This window comes from Anolis carolinensis, chromosome 1 (assembly GCF_035594765.1).
Source record: "Anolis carolinensis isolate JA03-04 chromosome 1, rAnoCar3.1.pri, whole genome shotgun sequence".
Taxonomy (NCBI): domain Eukaryota; kingdom Metazoa; phylum Chordata; class Lepidosauria; order Squamata; family Dactyloidae; genus Anolis; species Anolis carolinensis.
In genome coordinates, this window is record NC_085841.1 from 273,768,623 (window position 1) to 273,782,673 (window position 14,051).

Genomic DNA, 14,051 nt, shown 5'->3' on the forward strand with positions numbered 1-14,051 from the left:
AAGACATCTGCCCTTGCACTTTGCTACTCTGCTGCTGAGTACACACGCCCAGTGTGGAATACATCTCACCATGTTAAAACAGTGGATGTGGCTCTTAATGAGACATGCCACATTATCACAAGATGTCTGCGCCCAACACCACTGGGAAAATTATACTTTTTAGCTGGTATTGCACCAGCTGCTAGGAAGTAGCAGCCCTTCTCGGGCCCATCCTCTGTTCTAATATCAGCCATCAAGCCAACACCTTAAATCAAGAAACAGCTTCCTAAAATCTACAGAGATACTGGCAGGAACACCTCAGCAAGCAAGAGTCCAAAAGTTGCAGGTGAAAACCCAGAACCTCAATCATTGGCTGACACCAGATGAGAGACTCCCTCCTGGGCACACAAAAGACTGGGTGACTTGGAAAGCGCTGAACAGTCTGTGCTCTGACACCATGAGATGCAGAGCCAACCTTAAGAAATGGGGCTTCAAAGTGGAGTCCATGACATGCGAGTGCAGAGAAAAGCAAACCACAGACCACCTAGTACAATGTAACCTGAGCCCTGCCACATGCACAATGGAGGACCTTCTCACAGCAACACCAGAGGCACTCCAAGTGGCCAGCTTCTTGTCAAAGGACATTTAGCATAATGCCAAGTTTTTAACTTTGTGTTTTTAAATACTGTACATTATAACTGTACCCAATTCGCTTCTGACATGATAAATAAATAAATGTCACGAATGCTATTTTTATTTTATTTTTTGGTATTGGCATTGGATTAACAGGAGTCTTCAGGCAGCATTTTTGTATCAGGAGTGCTGTATTATTATATCTGGGACCAAAAAAAAAACCCATCCATATATCCATAGAGAACTGAGAATGTATTTTTGCTTACAGAATACAAACTTGATTGACTAACATGAACTACGTATTACCAGAAACACTAATGGGGTAGAATTCAAATACAATGATGTGTTAGTCTGGATCAGTATTCAAAGGGATCTTGTAGCACCCTTGATACTGAGAGAAAGAAATTGGTAGCACAAGCATTCATAAAGTTTACTTCATCAGATGCATACATCTGCAAAAGTTTATGCTACCAACATCATTCTTTTTTCTCTCAGTCTCAGAGGTGCTATAAGATCCCTTTGCATAGAAGCACTAATAAATGTGTTGTAATAGCATGGCCGTTGCCAAGGTTCAAACTATTGCAAGCCACCCTTGCAAGTTTCACCATCTTTATTTACCTTAGGTCAATAGAATGTTAACAATAACAAGAATTAAACTGCAATAAATATCATTTATGTATATAGCATCATCAATGTGTATGGTGCTAAACAATTTAAACAACTAAAAACAGTAGTTCTAACTGAAGGCATGTAAAATATATGTATATACATGTACTCACAGAGAGAAAAGTAAGAAATAATAAAAGAAATAAAAATTCTAATGATTACTAATGCAGTGATAGTAGTAATAGTGATAAACACTAATATATACCTAGAACAAATCCCAGTAAATTCAGTGCATCCCCTTTCAGAGTAAATATGTCTAGAATTCACTTGGGGTTTCTAATAAAATTACAATAGTAAAGGTCTTTCTCAATATAAAACAGTGAAATTAGCTACATCAGGTGTTCTTTCCTGCCCATTGTCTTCTACCTAAATCATGGGTTGTGCGGCATAGAATAATTTATTTAAATAGGCTTTAGATTCCCTACCTGAGATTTTAATCCTAAAATAACATTAAGTCACTTGAAATGTTAAATGATGTGAACAATTTCTTGTGACATGTTAATCTAAGGTTGAACTGTAATCCTCAGAGACTGCCATTTACTGGTATTATATCCTCCTGCCCATATTACTACTACTCTTCCTGTTACAACTCAGCAACATAGGTGTTTGGGGTATGATGGATTTGCTTTCTCCCAAATGGCATGCTTTATAATCTCTACAATAAATAGGGTGCAGGCTCACAAATTATACAAGCAGAAAATATATTGCAGAGGTGCTGCTGCATGGGCAGACCCTGTTGTGTTATCGCTCCATTCTCCACCTCATCGAATTGACTATACCATTCTAAAAATGAAGCTATCAAGGATCTAGAGGTGCAGATCATTTGAAACTGTTGAAGTGGTGTGCAACTGATGTTTAACCAACTTGTAGATTAATGGGCACTCAAATTGAGGCTTGAATTGAAGTTTCTATTTCATACTTTCCTGTCTGAACTTCACAGAGCTCTGGATCATGAAAATAAAGGAAATAAGATACTTGGATTTGGCCCAAATTAACTACAAAAACTTTGGCTACTAACAAATTGACTACAAATAAAGATGGAATTGCATAAAATGAACTTACAGTAACAACATTGTCAGAAATTAAATCCGTAAAAATTCAGTTCTTGCTGCCTAGAGAAACAGCTGTGGATCTGAGCCGGGGGGGGGGGGGGGGGAGGGCAGACTGCATTGGATAATCCAGAACGTTGGATAAGCGAATGTTGGATAAGTAAGACACTACTGTACTTATACTCTAAGTTACAGTGAAGACCTGTCTGCTATGCTATACAAATCACATTCTGAATCACAAGTTTGATACTAAAAACATTCTAAGGTTTTGGACCAGATCAACCACTTTGGGTACCTTCCAAACAGACACTTTGAAGAATTCACATTTATGGAACATAGAATCACACAATTATTATGTTAAATCCAAAATGAAGACCACAGTAAGGTTTTGGACCTGATCCATCAAGTATTTAAGACATTCCCACACAATGGAAAATTTACATTTATGTATATTGGACTCACCTAAAAACCTCAGTAATATTTTAAGAAATTGTGACTGTAAAGAATGATTCTAGTAGTGCTAGGAATTATTTGTCTAAATTGAACATTTCATATTGAACAATTCTTATGATGTGTGAAACTTAAGAATGTGATTCTATGTCTATTCCCATTTTTTCTTACCTTGCTTAGGCAAATATAGTGCTCTACCCTCTATAATGTATTTTAAAATGCTATCGCTGCTAAATTTTCTATTAGTTTCACAAAGTAATTTATGCACTGTCACAACTATATATATCTTTGTGCACTGATGAGTTTTATTTGAACCACTAACATTAGTTTCCATAGATGCTATTCTCCACCTGAGAAGCAGTAAACGCAGTTGGCACTTCATCTCATAGCAATACTCATTTCTATTTACAGTTGGCAAAAGAGAGTGGATGCCTTTGAGACTCAGGGCTTTCACAGTGCAACTAAAACTGCTGTCATTCATTTAAGGATATCTAAGAAACACTTCCCTGGAGAAAAGTGGTGGGTAACTTGTAAATATGGATACAAGTATGTTAATTATATTTGACCCCAATGCTGAAATGAAATATACATAAAACTCACACACACTACTGATATTTTTCTGAAAGTTATTTTTCTTTCAGTAATTATACTTCACCTTTCAATGATAAAATCAAATGCAGAACAGATTATGGAGAGCCTCCATTTATGCCATAGATAAATTCAGTTACCTCACTTGATTTAACACCAGGTAAATGACTAGCTAAAGAACCAGAACTAGGTTTGTGATTCAATAGGAGCAGGTATGTTGGAATGCATATGCGAATGGTTTCATAACCCTAAGTTTTAAATGCTTATATAGGAGGGAGAACTAAATATCAAAAAGGTTGTTCATTACTGCTGTCTTGACATTTGGCTTTTCCCTACTCCTAAAGGGACCATAAGCAAGAAAATAGTAAACTTTTGCCTATGTGGCTTTGCCTTTACATATCCCCCTCCCTTCCTATGAGCTGGTGCCTTTCTCCAGAAAGTTTTAAGACCAAAAGTTAGTTTGAAATCAACAAGTGAGGTCACAGGTATCACTTATGCCAAGTGGGTGTGGAAGGTGAGGAAGACCCTCAGCCATTGGTCAATTTTAGATAAGCCAAGGTATATATTCTTTGTTTGCTACAACATGCTTTAAGGTGGCCATTTGCATGGTACAAACCCATTGAAGTGGGTGTATACGGCCTTATCATAGCTGTGATAACAATAAACTTTGCTTTTTGCATCTCTCACGAGACTGGCTTTTCTGCCTGATTTCCCTACTGAGCCTTTGAAGGTAATTGTCTTACACAAGTCATTAGTTCCATCTGTTCAATAGTAGATGTCTATGTTGTCTATGTTGTAGTACAGTATAACACTCATATCTGCAGAAGCAACACCCAGGATGTCACCTACCTTCATCTGATAAAATATGTCCTCTCTAGGAATCTTCTAGATCCTCCAAGGTTTTTTTTCATGCCAAGAACAACTTGAGAAACTACAAGGCACTTCTGGTGTAAGAGAATTGGCCGTCTGCAAGAATGTTGCCTAGAGGACGCCTGAATGTTTTGATGTTTTACTATCCTTGTGGGAGGCTTCTCTCATGTCCCCACATGGGGAGCTGGAGCTGACACAGGGAGCTCACCCGTTCTCCCCGGATTCGAACCGCTGATCTTTGTCTAGCAGTCCTGTGGGCACAAGGGTTTAACCCATTGAACCACGGGGGCTCCTATCCTCCAGGTGAGTTTATGGTATACTTCTGCATCTGGTTATTCTAAAGGATCTTGCAAATTTGTCAAGCGAATACCCCTCTAGAAATTTTCTAGGTCCTCCAACGTGACCCAGTGGTAACTTTTGACAAAAATCATTCATCTCAATCAGGGCCGGTTGTTACTAGGCGGCCGCTGACGCGGCCGCCTCGGGCGCTGGCTGCTAGGGGCGCTGTCGAGGCGTCGACAGCGACCCGTAGCGCCACCGACGCCTCCGGTGTTGGCGCGGGCCCGCGGGGCTTCAATCCCCGCGCCCACGCCAAACCGCGACAAGCAGCTAGGCCATTTTGCCCTTAGTCAGCAAACTAAGGGCAAAAAGCGCAGATAGCCCATTCGGGCCTTACTTCCTGGTCGCGGCCGGCGATCGCCCGGGCGATCGCCGGCCGCGACCAGGAAGTAAGGCCCGAATGGGCTATCTGCGCTGTGCGCACGGACACCTAGGCCATTTTGCCCTTAGTCAGCAAACTAAGGGCAAAAATGGCCTATCTGTGCTGTGCGCATGCGCACAGCCAGATAAGCCATTTTTGCCCTTAGTTTGTTGACTAAGGGCAAAATGGCCTAGGTGTCCGTGCGCACAGCGCAGATAGCCCATTCGGGCCTTACTTCCTGGTCGCGGCCGGCGATCGCCCGGGCGATCGCCGGCCGCGACCAGGAAGTAAGGCCCGAATGGCCTAGCTGTGCTGTGCGCGTGCGCACAGCACAGCTAGGCCATTTTGCCCTTAGTCAACAAACTAAGGGCAAAAATGGCTTATCTGGCTGTGCGCATGCGCACAGCCAGAGAAGCCATTTTTGCCCTTAGTTTGTTGACTAAGGGCAAAATGGCCTAGCTGTGCTGTGCGCACGCGCACAGCACAGCTAGGCCATTCGGGCCTTACCTCCTGGTCGCGGCCAGGGCACGCTGGACAGGGGGCGGGGCCAACTCTGGCCCCGCCCCCAGCACTATTCGCCCTGGCCCCGCCTCCCACGCAGCGTGGGAGGCGGGGCCAGGGCATGCTGGGCGGGGCCAGGGCGTGGGAGGCGGGGCCGGTGGCGGGGGCGCTTTTTAGCACCCCCGCTTAACATTTAAAAATATCTCCGGCCGGCCCTGATCTCAATAGGATTTACTATCATCCAGAGCTTCCTGTTTACATGGTAAGTTCAGAATACAAAGTTTTACCATATCTGTTGTCAGTAATAAAAGTAGGACCAGGAAACCATTACTGTGTTTGTGTCATCACTAAAGCCTCTTTTTGAAATGAGAGGAAAGGCTTTCTTTCTGGTCCAGCCTTACCACTTGCCAGGGTGAAGTGACTACTTTACGGCAACAGATGCAGCAGCAAATTGGTTGTTATTTAATGTTTTATAATTACACTTTTACTTTCAGAAAGAATGGGTGGGTTTTTTTGGCTGAATTTGGGTACTATGCACCTAGATTTCATTTTAGAAAGGTGTGTGTTGGCTCTGCTGCTTTACCTCATACTGGCCTGGGGCAGCCCCATGCTTTTAATCCTTAAGCCTTTAAACCCTTAACATTTTTAAACATTTAAATACATTTTTATTATTGTTTTTCTAGCAAAACTGATGTAGACTTTAAGATAATCAGAGGAATACATACATTTTACTGATCAAGTGTGTGTAGAAACATCATTATGACTGAATTACAAAACATGAACTGTGTCTATAACCAATGTGTACATTGGGACAATCTACAAGCAGCAGTTGGTACAGAAAAACAACCTGTCTTATGGGAAAAAATGAACACGAATAGGTGAGCTACTTCAAGCTTATTTCAAGAGCAACCTAGTACTTATGTTGGTTCACTATAATCTTTGGGACATTGGTTAGTTTGGATTTTAAAACTCTAAAAGTTACAATCCCAATGTTTTTACACTTACCTGAGAGTAAATCCCACTAAATTTAATAGGCTTACATTTGAGGAGGCATGGATTGTACTATGAGATTTAAATCATAATATATGACTGTCCAGGCAAATGTACATGACTTGAACTGACACAAACAGACTCTAATATTTGCACCAGTTGAATGAAGGAAGCCTGGGGTGCCGTCATCACACAAATGGCTTTGCCCAGGCATAACATTATCAACAGGGATGACATAAAGAAGAGAGGAAAACCTTATCTTAAGATCTACATTACTAAGTGAGAATGATATATGAGAAGGTGCTCCTTTGGGATGCATGCCATTTAAGGGATTTAAAGTTAAATCAGTACCTTAAATTAGAAGGAAATGAGCAATCAATGCAATTTTTAAAGATTTTGTGTTATATTACTAGATTCCTACAACCAAAATCAGAACTAATTGAAGTTTCCAAGTCATCTTCAAGGGACATTGCACATATGATGAATGACAGTATTCACCCTCATAGTTGCTGGTACATTTGTGGTGTGCATTCTAGATGTTATCCTACCTACTTCATTAGCCCCAATCCCCTTCCACACAGCTGTGTTAAATCCACATTGGACTAGATTATATGGCAGAGTGGACTCAGATAACACAGCTCAAAGCAGATATTGTGGATTATCTGCCTTGATATTCTGGTTTATATGGCTATGTGGAAGGATCCCTAGTCATCTAGTGCACTGTTCCTGAAACTGTACGCCCTGACTCCAAATGGGGTCCCCTTAGTTCAATGTTGGGGTCACAAAAGATTTGGCAACAGTAAAAGGTTTCTAAATACCACCCATTTACACAAATCTGTTAACAACGTGCAGTGCTTACAGTGGAATCTGCAGAAAATGCTTCAGCGGTACTTTATAAAAACAAAACAGTCTGTTTAGTAAGTCTTGCAAATGTTGACTTATTATCAGTAAAGTTTAATTTTGAACCTTTTTATATACCTATATGCTTGGGGTTGCTTAACATATTTCAGGCAGAAAAACATAAGTGGAAAGAAATTAAGAAGCCCTGGTCTAGTGAATCAGAGAGTAGACTGTGCTCTACAGCAATGTAGATGATGATGTGAGCAATTCTATCTGTTGACTTTCACCTTTTGCTCCAAAGAGAGACAGGAATTCAAAATGAGTACCAACTTCATATACTGTTGCACCAGCATCTGTTGAGTTGCGCATCATTTTGAAAGTCCAATGCGTAAACTTATGACTATTATCATTTAGGACCTCAGTTTTTGAAATAAAAGGTTACTCCTGAACTATATTCTAACTGTATGGGATGAACCTTTAAAGCCCTGAACAGTTCCGACCCAACCTATCTATCCAACCACATATCCCGATATGAGCCTGCCCAAACTCTATGATCTGCCAGAGGGGCCCTACTCTCGGTCCCACCCCCATTTCAGGTGCAGCTGATGGGAACGAGAGAGGGCCTTCTCGGCGGTGGCTCCCTGGCTCTGGAATGCCCTCTCTAAAGTCATCAGAATGGCCCTCTCCCTGTTAACTTTCAGAAAGCAAGTAAAAGCTTTCCTCTGGAAGGAATCTTTTGGGGAAGACCATGGCTATTGGAATCGAATATGGCAATGAGATGGAATTGGCTTTTAATATAGTTGGTTTTAATATTGTTTTAATTCTGTTTATCATGTTTTTCATATATTGCTGTTTTAACTTTTGTTTTTTCCAAATTTTATGTATTTCTATTAGTATTGTACTACGTTTGAACGGTATTGAATTGCTGCCACGTGTTAGTCACTCTGAGTCCCTCAGTGAAGGAGAGAGGGTGGGATATAAAACAAAGTAAACAAATAAATACCTAAGAACATCTGTAGGAAAGGACATGACCTAACAGTTTACAATGTTTTTAGTGGTTTATTATATAATATGAAAAGAGACCACAATTTTCTACAGTATTTATGTCGAACAATATTAACATTGGCAACATGAAGAAAAATATTCAGGTATTGCTAAATTATGACATCCATTGATACCATATTCAATAAAGTCATAAAGAGCTCTCTTCAATTTACAGCAAATCTACAGAGAAAGTAAATTTACAGAGAAATCACTTCCTTTGTGAGGTCTGAAGACAACACTCATTTTAAAGAGCCTATGAAAGCTAGGGAACACAAAAAGAAAGCACCTAAGTATATTGCAATCATATCCAGTCTCCACTAACATAATATCTGGCACTGTACCAAACAAGTGAGAGGGTGAAAATGTCCATAAAGCCCATAAAAATGGCACCTTCCAGAACTGCCTTGGCCACTATTTTAAAGTAAACTTAAATAAAAGACTATGAGGAGCTGAACTGGGTATTGAACAAGCTACTAGTGCCAGATTTCATTAAAGCCACATATTGCAAATGATGGTTGCACCAGTTCACTACTAGTAGTCACTCTCCATGCATGAGAACCGACAACTTCACATTTTCTCTCTAGAATTAAAGATTAGCATTCCAGATATCTCACTTTATTTCTCCTAACATCATCTGGTCTTATAAATAGGTAACAAAGAAGTGGCATACAGCTTCTGATGCCACAGTCACTGCTTCAACTGAAGCCCAGGAATGGGATTTTATGTTGTCACACTGTTAGCAAGATAACATTACAAGGATAAGAAATACAATACTAAGTGCATTTTTCATACCAGAAAAGCATAGAACAAGTTTTATTCAATACAGAAGAAGATGGGCACTCTATGGTAAAATGGCTCCTGACTTTAATCCAGTATAAACATGGTGGAGTCTTTGGTGCCCTGAAATGGTAAGATTGCCAGAAGACTACTGTTAGCTATGATATGTAATGTGAGAATGTATAACATAATTTTAAGAACAGTATAACAATTGCCCTATTTTTATTAAACACTATTGCATATGGCTAAAATATTAATGTGAATACAACTTATTAGATAAAAGAGATAGCTGGGAGACTAGCCACTGAATTTACATTATGCTGAAAACATACCCCCAAAGAGTCTAGAAATGATGTTGGTCAACCACTAGAGTGCAGTCCAAGTGAAACTTCTCAGTGACATTTTGATCAGCTTTTATACAGTCTATTCTTTGATTTTGTTCTTCATGGCACTGTAAACATCACTCAGGAGGTCACACTTGAGAAAGGCCTTTAGCTGGCCAAAACATTGGTCTTTTAGTTTTTTCACTTTCCTGTGTACAAAAGAAACAAAAGGGTAAGTCAATAAAGGATCTAATCTTTTCAAATATTATTTTGCACTGTATTTCCTCTGGAAAAATAATTAAGCAGGTTTGGCAGGCCCTCATCTCACTGCCCTCCCCCTTCTTCACAGTGATCTTTTTATATAACTGACAATAAAGACCACGTAAGTCAATGCGTTTTTAACAGCTTTTATGAATACATGGGCAGCTGGCTCTAAATTTTGGACGCCTAGTGGAAACATGACAAATATGTTGGTATATTAATTACTGCAGCCCTCCAGATGTTACTGAACTACAAGCCGCAGTATCCCTTGTCATTGTTCTGCTAGAAGATGTAGTCTAACAACATCTGAAAGCCTGCATATTTGCAAAACAGAAAATTGTGTTTTCTAACTTTTTTCTAAGTTTTGATAAGACTTAAGGATTCATATTTTTAAACTTAGATACTTTCTGGTAGTGGGAAGGGTAATAAATATTACATGGACAGATATGAGTATCAATGCATTTGCAATCCTACATTCCTTTTTCTTCCTCTCCGCCCCCCCTCCCCCTCAACAACTTTTGAGCTAATCCATATCTCAGGATTAGATTTTTTGAATGGGAGAACAAGCATCCAGTAACAATTTATTTCAATATGCTATGATCTAAGTCAATGTGGTCCAACCCGCAGCCTGTGTGCTGCATGCAGCCCACTAATTCATTTTTGCTGGCCCTTGCCCTTCTTACTGGAAAAATATTTTAATTTAACATTTGGAAAAAAAACGTTAACCCTTCTTACTGCTTTAAGGTTTTAAGAAACGGCCATACTGAAGCTTCACTCTTCGACCAATTTAATCCGTGGCGTGCCTACTTGGCCCTCAGGTAACTAAAGACTGGACCATACTGATCTAAATAATTGACTCACAGAGAGATTAACCCAGTGTGATAATACTGTCAAAAACTTTGCCTCAATAGTTCAGATCAAAACCAGCTTTGTCGCCATTAGTAATCAAGTGTTTCTGTTTTTGTATTCTTACAGCATGCCGTCGCCTTCTTTTTGGCTGAATGCACTCTGGTCTATAGGAAGGCCACTGGAATCCTTTGGCAGCCACTTGGTTTGTGTCAGGCTCCACGTCATCTGAATCAGAATCATCTTGCTGTACCAATGAGAACTGTTTTTCTGGATAAATCTCCTTTAGTTTGCTTTCAAAGAATATTTCCAGGCATCGTCCAGCTTCAGCAACTTCTGAATCAGGCTACAAGGGAAGGCATCATACTTTAGTAACACATTGTTCACTTCAACAAATGTGCTCTCTATGTTTTGAGACCATGAGCCTCTAGAATTTCCTTTTCTTGTTGTTAAACATTTTAAAAAACAGATACAATTCAAGGTTAAATGGAAAACAACCAAAAATCAAAGGTATTTCAATATACAATGAAATGTAATGTCAAGGCAATGATATGTCAAAATGACATACATTGAAACAGTTGTATTAGTTTGAGCACTGGACTGCGATTCTGGAGATCAAGGTTCAAATTCCCACTTAGTCATGGAAACCGACTTGGTGACCTTGGGCAAGTCACACTCAGTCTCATGCCGAGAAATTAGGGTCATCATAATTAGGAAACTGCTTGAAAGCCTGCAAAAATACATTAAAGATGTTACCCTTCCAAAATGATAAATATGTACCCAAGGCAGGGATAGAAAAATATGTTCTTATTAACAGAAAATTAAGATATCATTAAATAACTCCCTCCCAAGAGAGACCAGGGTGGCCAGCAGGCATTTGGGGGATGAGGGGTACGTTGCTGGGGAGATTGTGGGTGGGATTCTGAGGAGAGTGTGAGTTTTAAACATGATTTTAATTGTATTTATTATATCTTAACTATAATTTTAACTTTATAACCACACAGTATTATTTAATTGTGTTTTTTTAATTTGTTCTGTTTTAAACTGTGATCAGACTGAGTGCTTAGCTGCCTTGAATCCCCATGGGAAGAAAGGCAAGATATAAATAAAGTTAATACATAAATAAAGACGTTTCCCCACCAGTGTTACAGAACGGACACTATCATCTGCCAATCATCCTGCAGAATTCTGGGAAATATAGCTTAGGGTGGAGCCTTTCCAATTATCAGCTAGCAAGGTCCTCAGCTTCCCTAAACTACATTTCCCAGAATTCTGCCAGAGTGGATTGGATGATTGGCCTCCGTTCTATAACGCTAGTGGGAAAATGTCATAAATCATGTCTCTAGATAGTAGAGAGAAAAACATTATTATATCTAAAAGAACAAGGGTAACAGGTTCTAGAATCAGTTTTGTAGGAACAAAGATCTAAGGAAAAGCCAAATTATTCTCAAAAGCCCTACATTTTCAAAAAGAATGGACAAGGGTGATTAGAGAAAACATAACAGTAATGCATAAGGATCAGCCACTTTCATTAATGTGTGAGCCAATAATTTAAAAGCCAAACATCTTTTTATTCCAAAAAAGAAAATGCCCGGTCCCAAGTGTCTTACATGGTAATGGCTGTGGGCAAATTTGGGGATCAAAAGTACTTACATAGTTGAATGTTGCACAGTTCCAGAACATAAGACGCACATCTGCTACAAGCTCCTCGGGGGTGGAGTAATGCAATTTGTTCTTTTTCTGGAGCTTTTTCCGGATGGAGGATAAGTCCATGGGCCTTTTGATGATCTGATAATAATGCCGAGCCTGGAAAGAAATGTTACTGGCATGAATTTTTGATAATAACAAACATTTTATTAATCTTAAAAACATGCTGTGAAATAAGAAAGCATTTTCCCATCTTGCATAATAAGTTAAAGTTCAAATGGCAATGAGATGAAGTCACAAGGAAATTCCGGAAAATAGTAGCCTCATCTCTTCATGAGATTAAACCAGCTCTATCTATTTTTCTTAGATGGAAAAAAGAAAGCTGCGAGGAACATACCAGCATGCTATAGAGCTACTGGAAGATTTAGTATACAGTCTTTATAGGTCAATCATAGCATCTAGAACAGTGGTTCTCAACCTGTGGGTCCCCAGGCATTTTGGCCTACAATTCCCAGAAATCCCAGCCAATTTACCAGCTGTTAGGATTTCTGGGATTTGAAGGCCAAAACATCTGGGGACCCACAGGTCAAGAACCACTGATCTAGAAGGTAGAAGGGAACAAAATGGCTATCTTATTTAACATCTGCCATGAAGGAATATGCAACTGAATCACCTCTAAAAGATGCCCATCCATCCTCTGTATAAAAATCTCCAAAGCTGGAGTCCACCATTATTCAGGGCAATCTATTCCACTGTAAAAAAAAAAAAAAAAAGTTCTACCTAATGTTTAAGCGTAAATTTCTTGTAATCTGAATCCCCAGGTTAACATTCAAATCTCTAAAGATGTTTGTTCTTTCTTCTCCAGGATATCCCTTCAGATATTTAAAGATAGCTACCATGTCACCTCTCAGTCTTCTCTTCTCCAAGCTAAATATATACAATCTGTAAGTTGTTCCTTATAAACAAAAACAAAACAGAAAACTTGTAGAGCCCTGGTGCAGAGCTATGAAATACCTAGAAATAGTCCACAAAAAGAATAGAACAAGGGGATGTAGAGGTGACAGTAATGGGCAGACTTCAGCAAAACTGAAGAAGCTATATAGCACAAGAGCTCTCAACTCTTCAGCCCAATCTGGGAGAGCCCTAAGATTGTATAATACTCACCAGAGGACTGACTGGTTCATGGAATGGAAGACTCAGGTTATTGCAGAATAGTGAAAGCACCAGTTTCTCACACTTCTGTAAAATCCAAGTTTACAATTCACATTCATTTATTTAAAAAAAAGGTACATGAATAATTCTTAGCATTCCTATCCTCTCCCAGTTCTAATCAGGTTACTCTTCCTGCAAAAGATCACACAAACGCATGGCTAATTTCCACTGGACATCTATTACCCATTAAAAATTACTTTCTTTTTCACATTAATTTTTACTGCCCATCTTACAACTGATTCTCAGGTAAAGTTTTGTAACTGATGTGGTGGGAACACTCTCCCCTCCCCCTTTTTTATTCCAAAACTGGCTAATAATATAGTCCTAATAACAAATGTAATTTGTCTACAAGAAAATCATATAAAAAGAAGGATACAAAATATTTGATTTTTAAAATTCCAGGTGAAGACTTTATTGTACCAGGATCAAAAAAGGAAACGAAATTTACATCCTCATATATAGCCAAAATTGGTTCTGACTGATTAATGTGACCTATACGCCACAGTGGAGATTAATATATACAAGACTAACACTCTGGTGGTGGGATTATATGATCCAAATGAGGATATATAAATTTATGGGAAAGTTGATGAATTTTTCATATGAAAATTGGTGCCTCATGGAAGACTGGAATGGGATGATGTCCCCCAAAGAATTGGAAGCCATGACATCATT

At 39.3% G+C, this 14,051-nt stretch overlaps 1 protein-coding gene across 5 annotated transcripts in view; it reads right to left on the minus strand.

The window, feature by feature from the left end:
• Nucleotides 1-8,305: 8,305 nt before the first annotated feature.
• trim66 (tripartite motif containing 66) overlaps nucleotides 8,306-14,051 on the minus strand; it is a 90,445-nt gene continuing 84,699 nt past the window's right edge. For all 5 annotated transcript variants that reach the window (XM_062967692.1, XM_008104387.3, XM_008104386.3 and 2 more), the window contains 4 exons: nucleotides 13,329-13,403; nucleotides 12,171-12,323; nucleotides 10,645-10,863; nucleotides 8,306-9,619 (listed from right to left, as the gene is read on the minus strand). In XM_062967692.1, coding sequence (XP_062823762.1) covers nucleotides 9,560-9,619; nucleotides 10,645-10,863; nucleotides 12,171-12,323; nucleotides 13,329-13,403 — 507 coding nt within the window. In that variant the 3' untranslated portion in view covers nucleotides 8,306-9,559. The remainder of the gene's footprint in view (nucleotides 9,620-10,644; nucleotides 10,864-12,170; nucleotides 12,324-13,328; nucleotides 13,404-14,051) is intronic.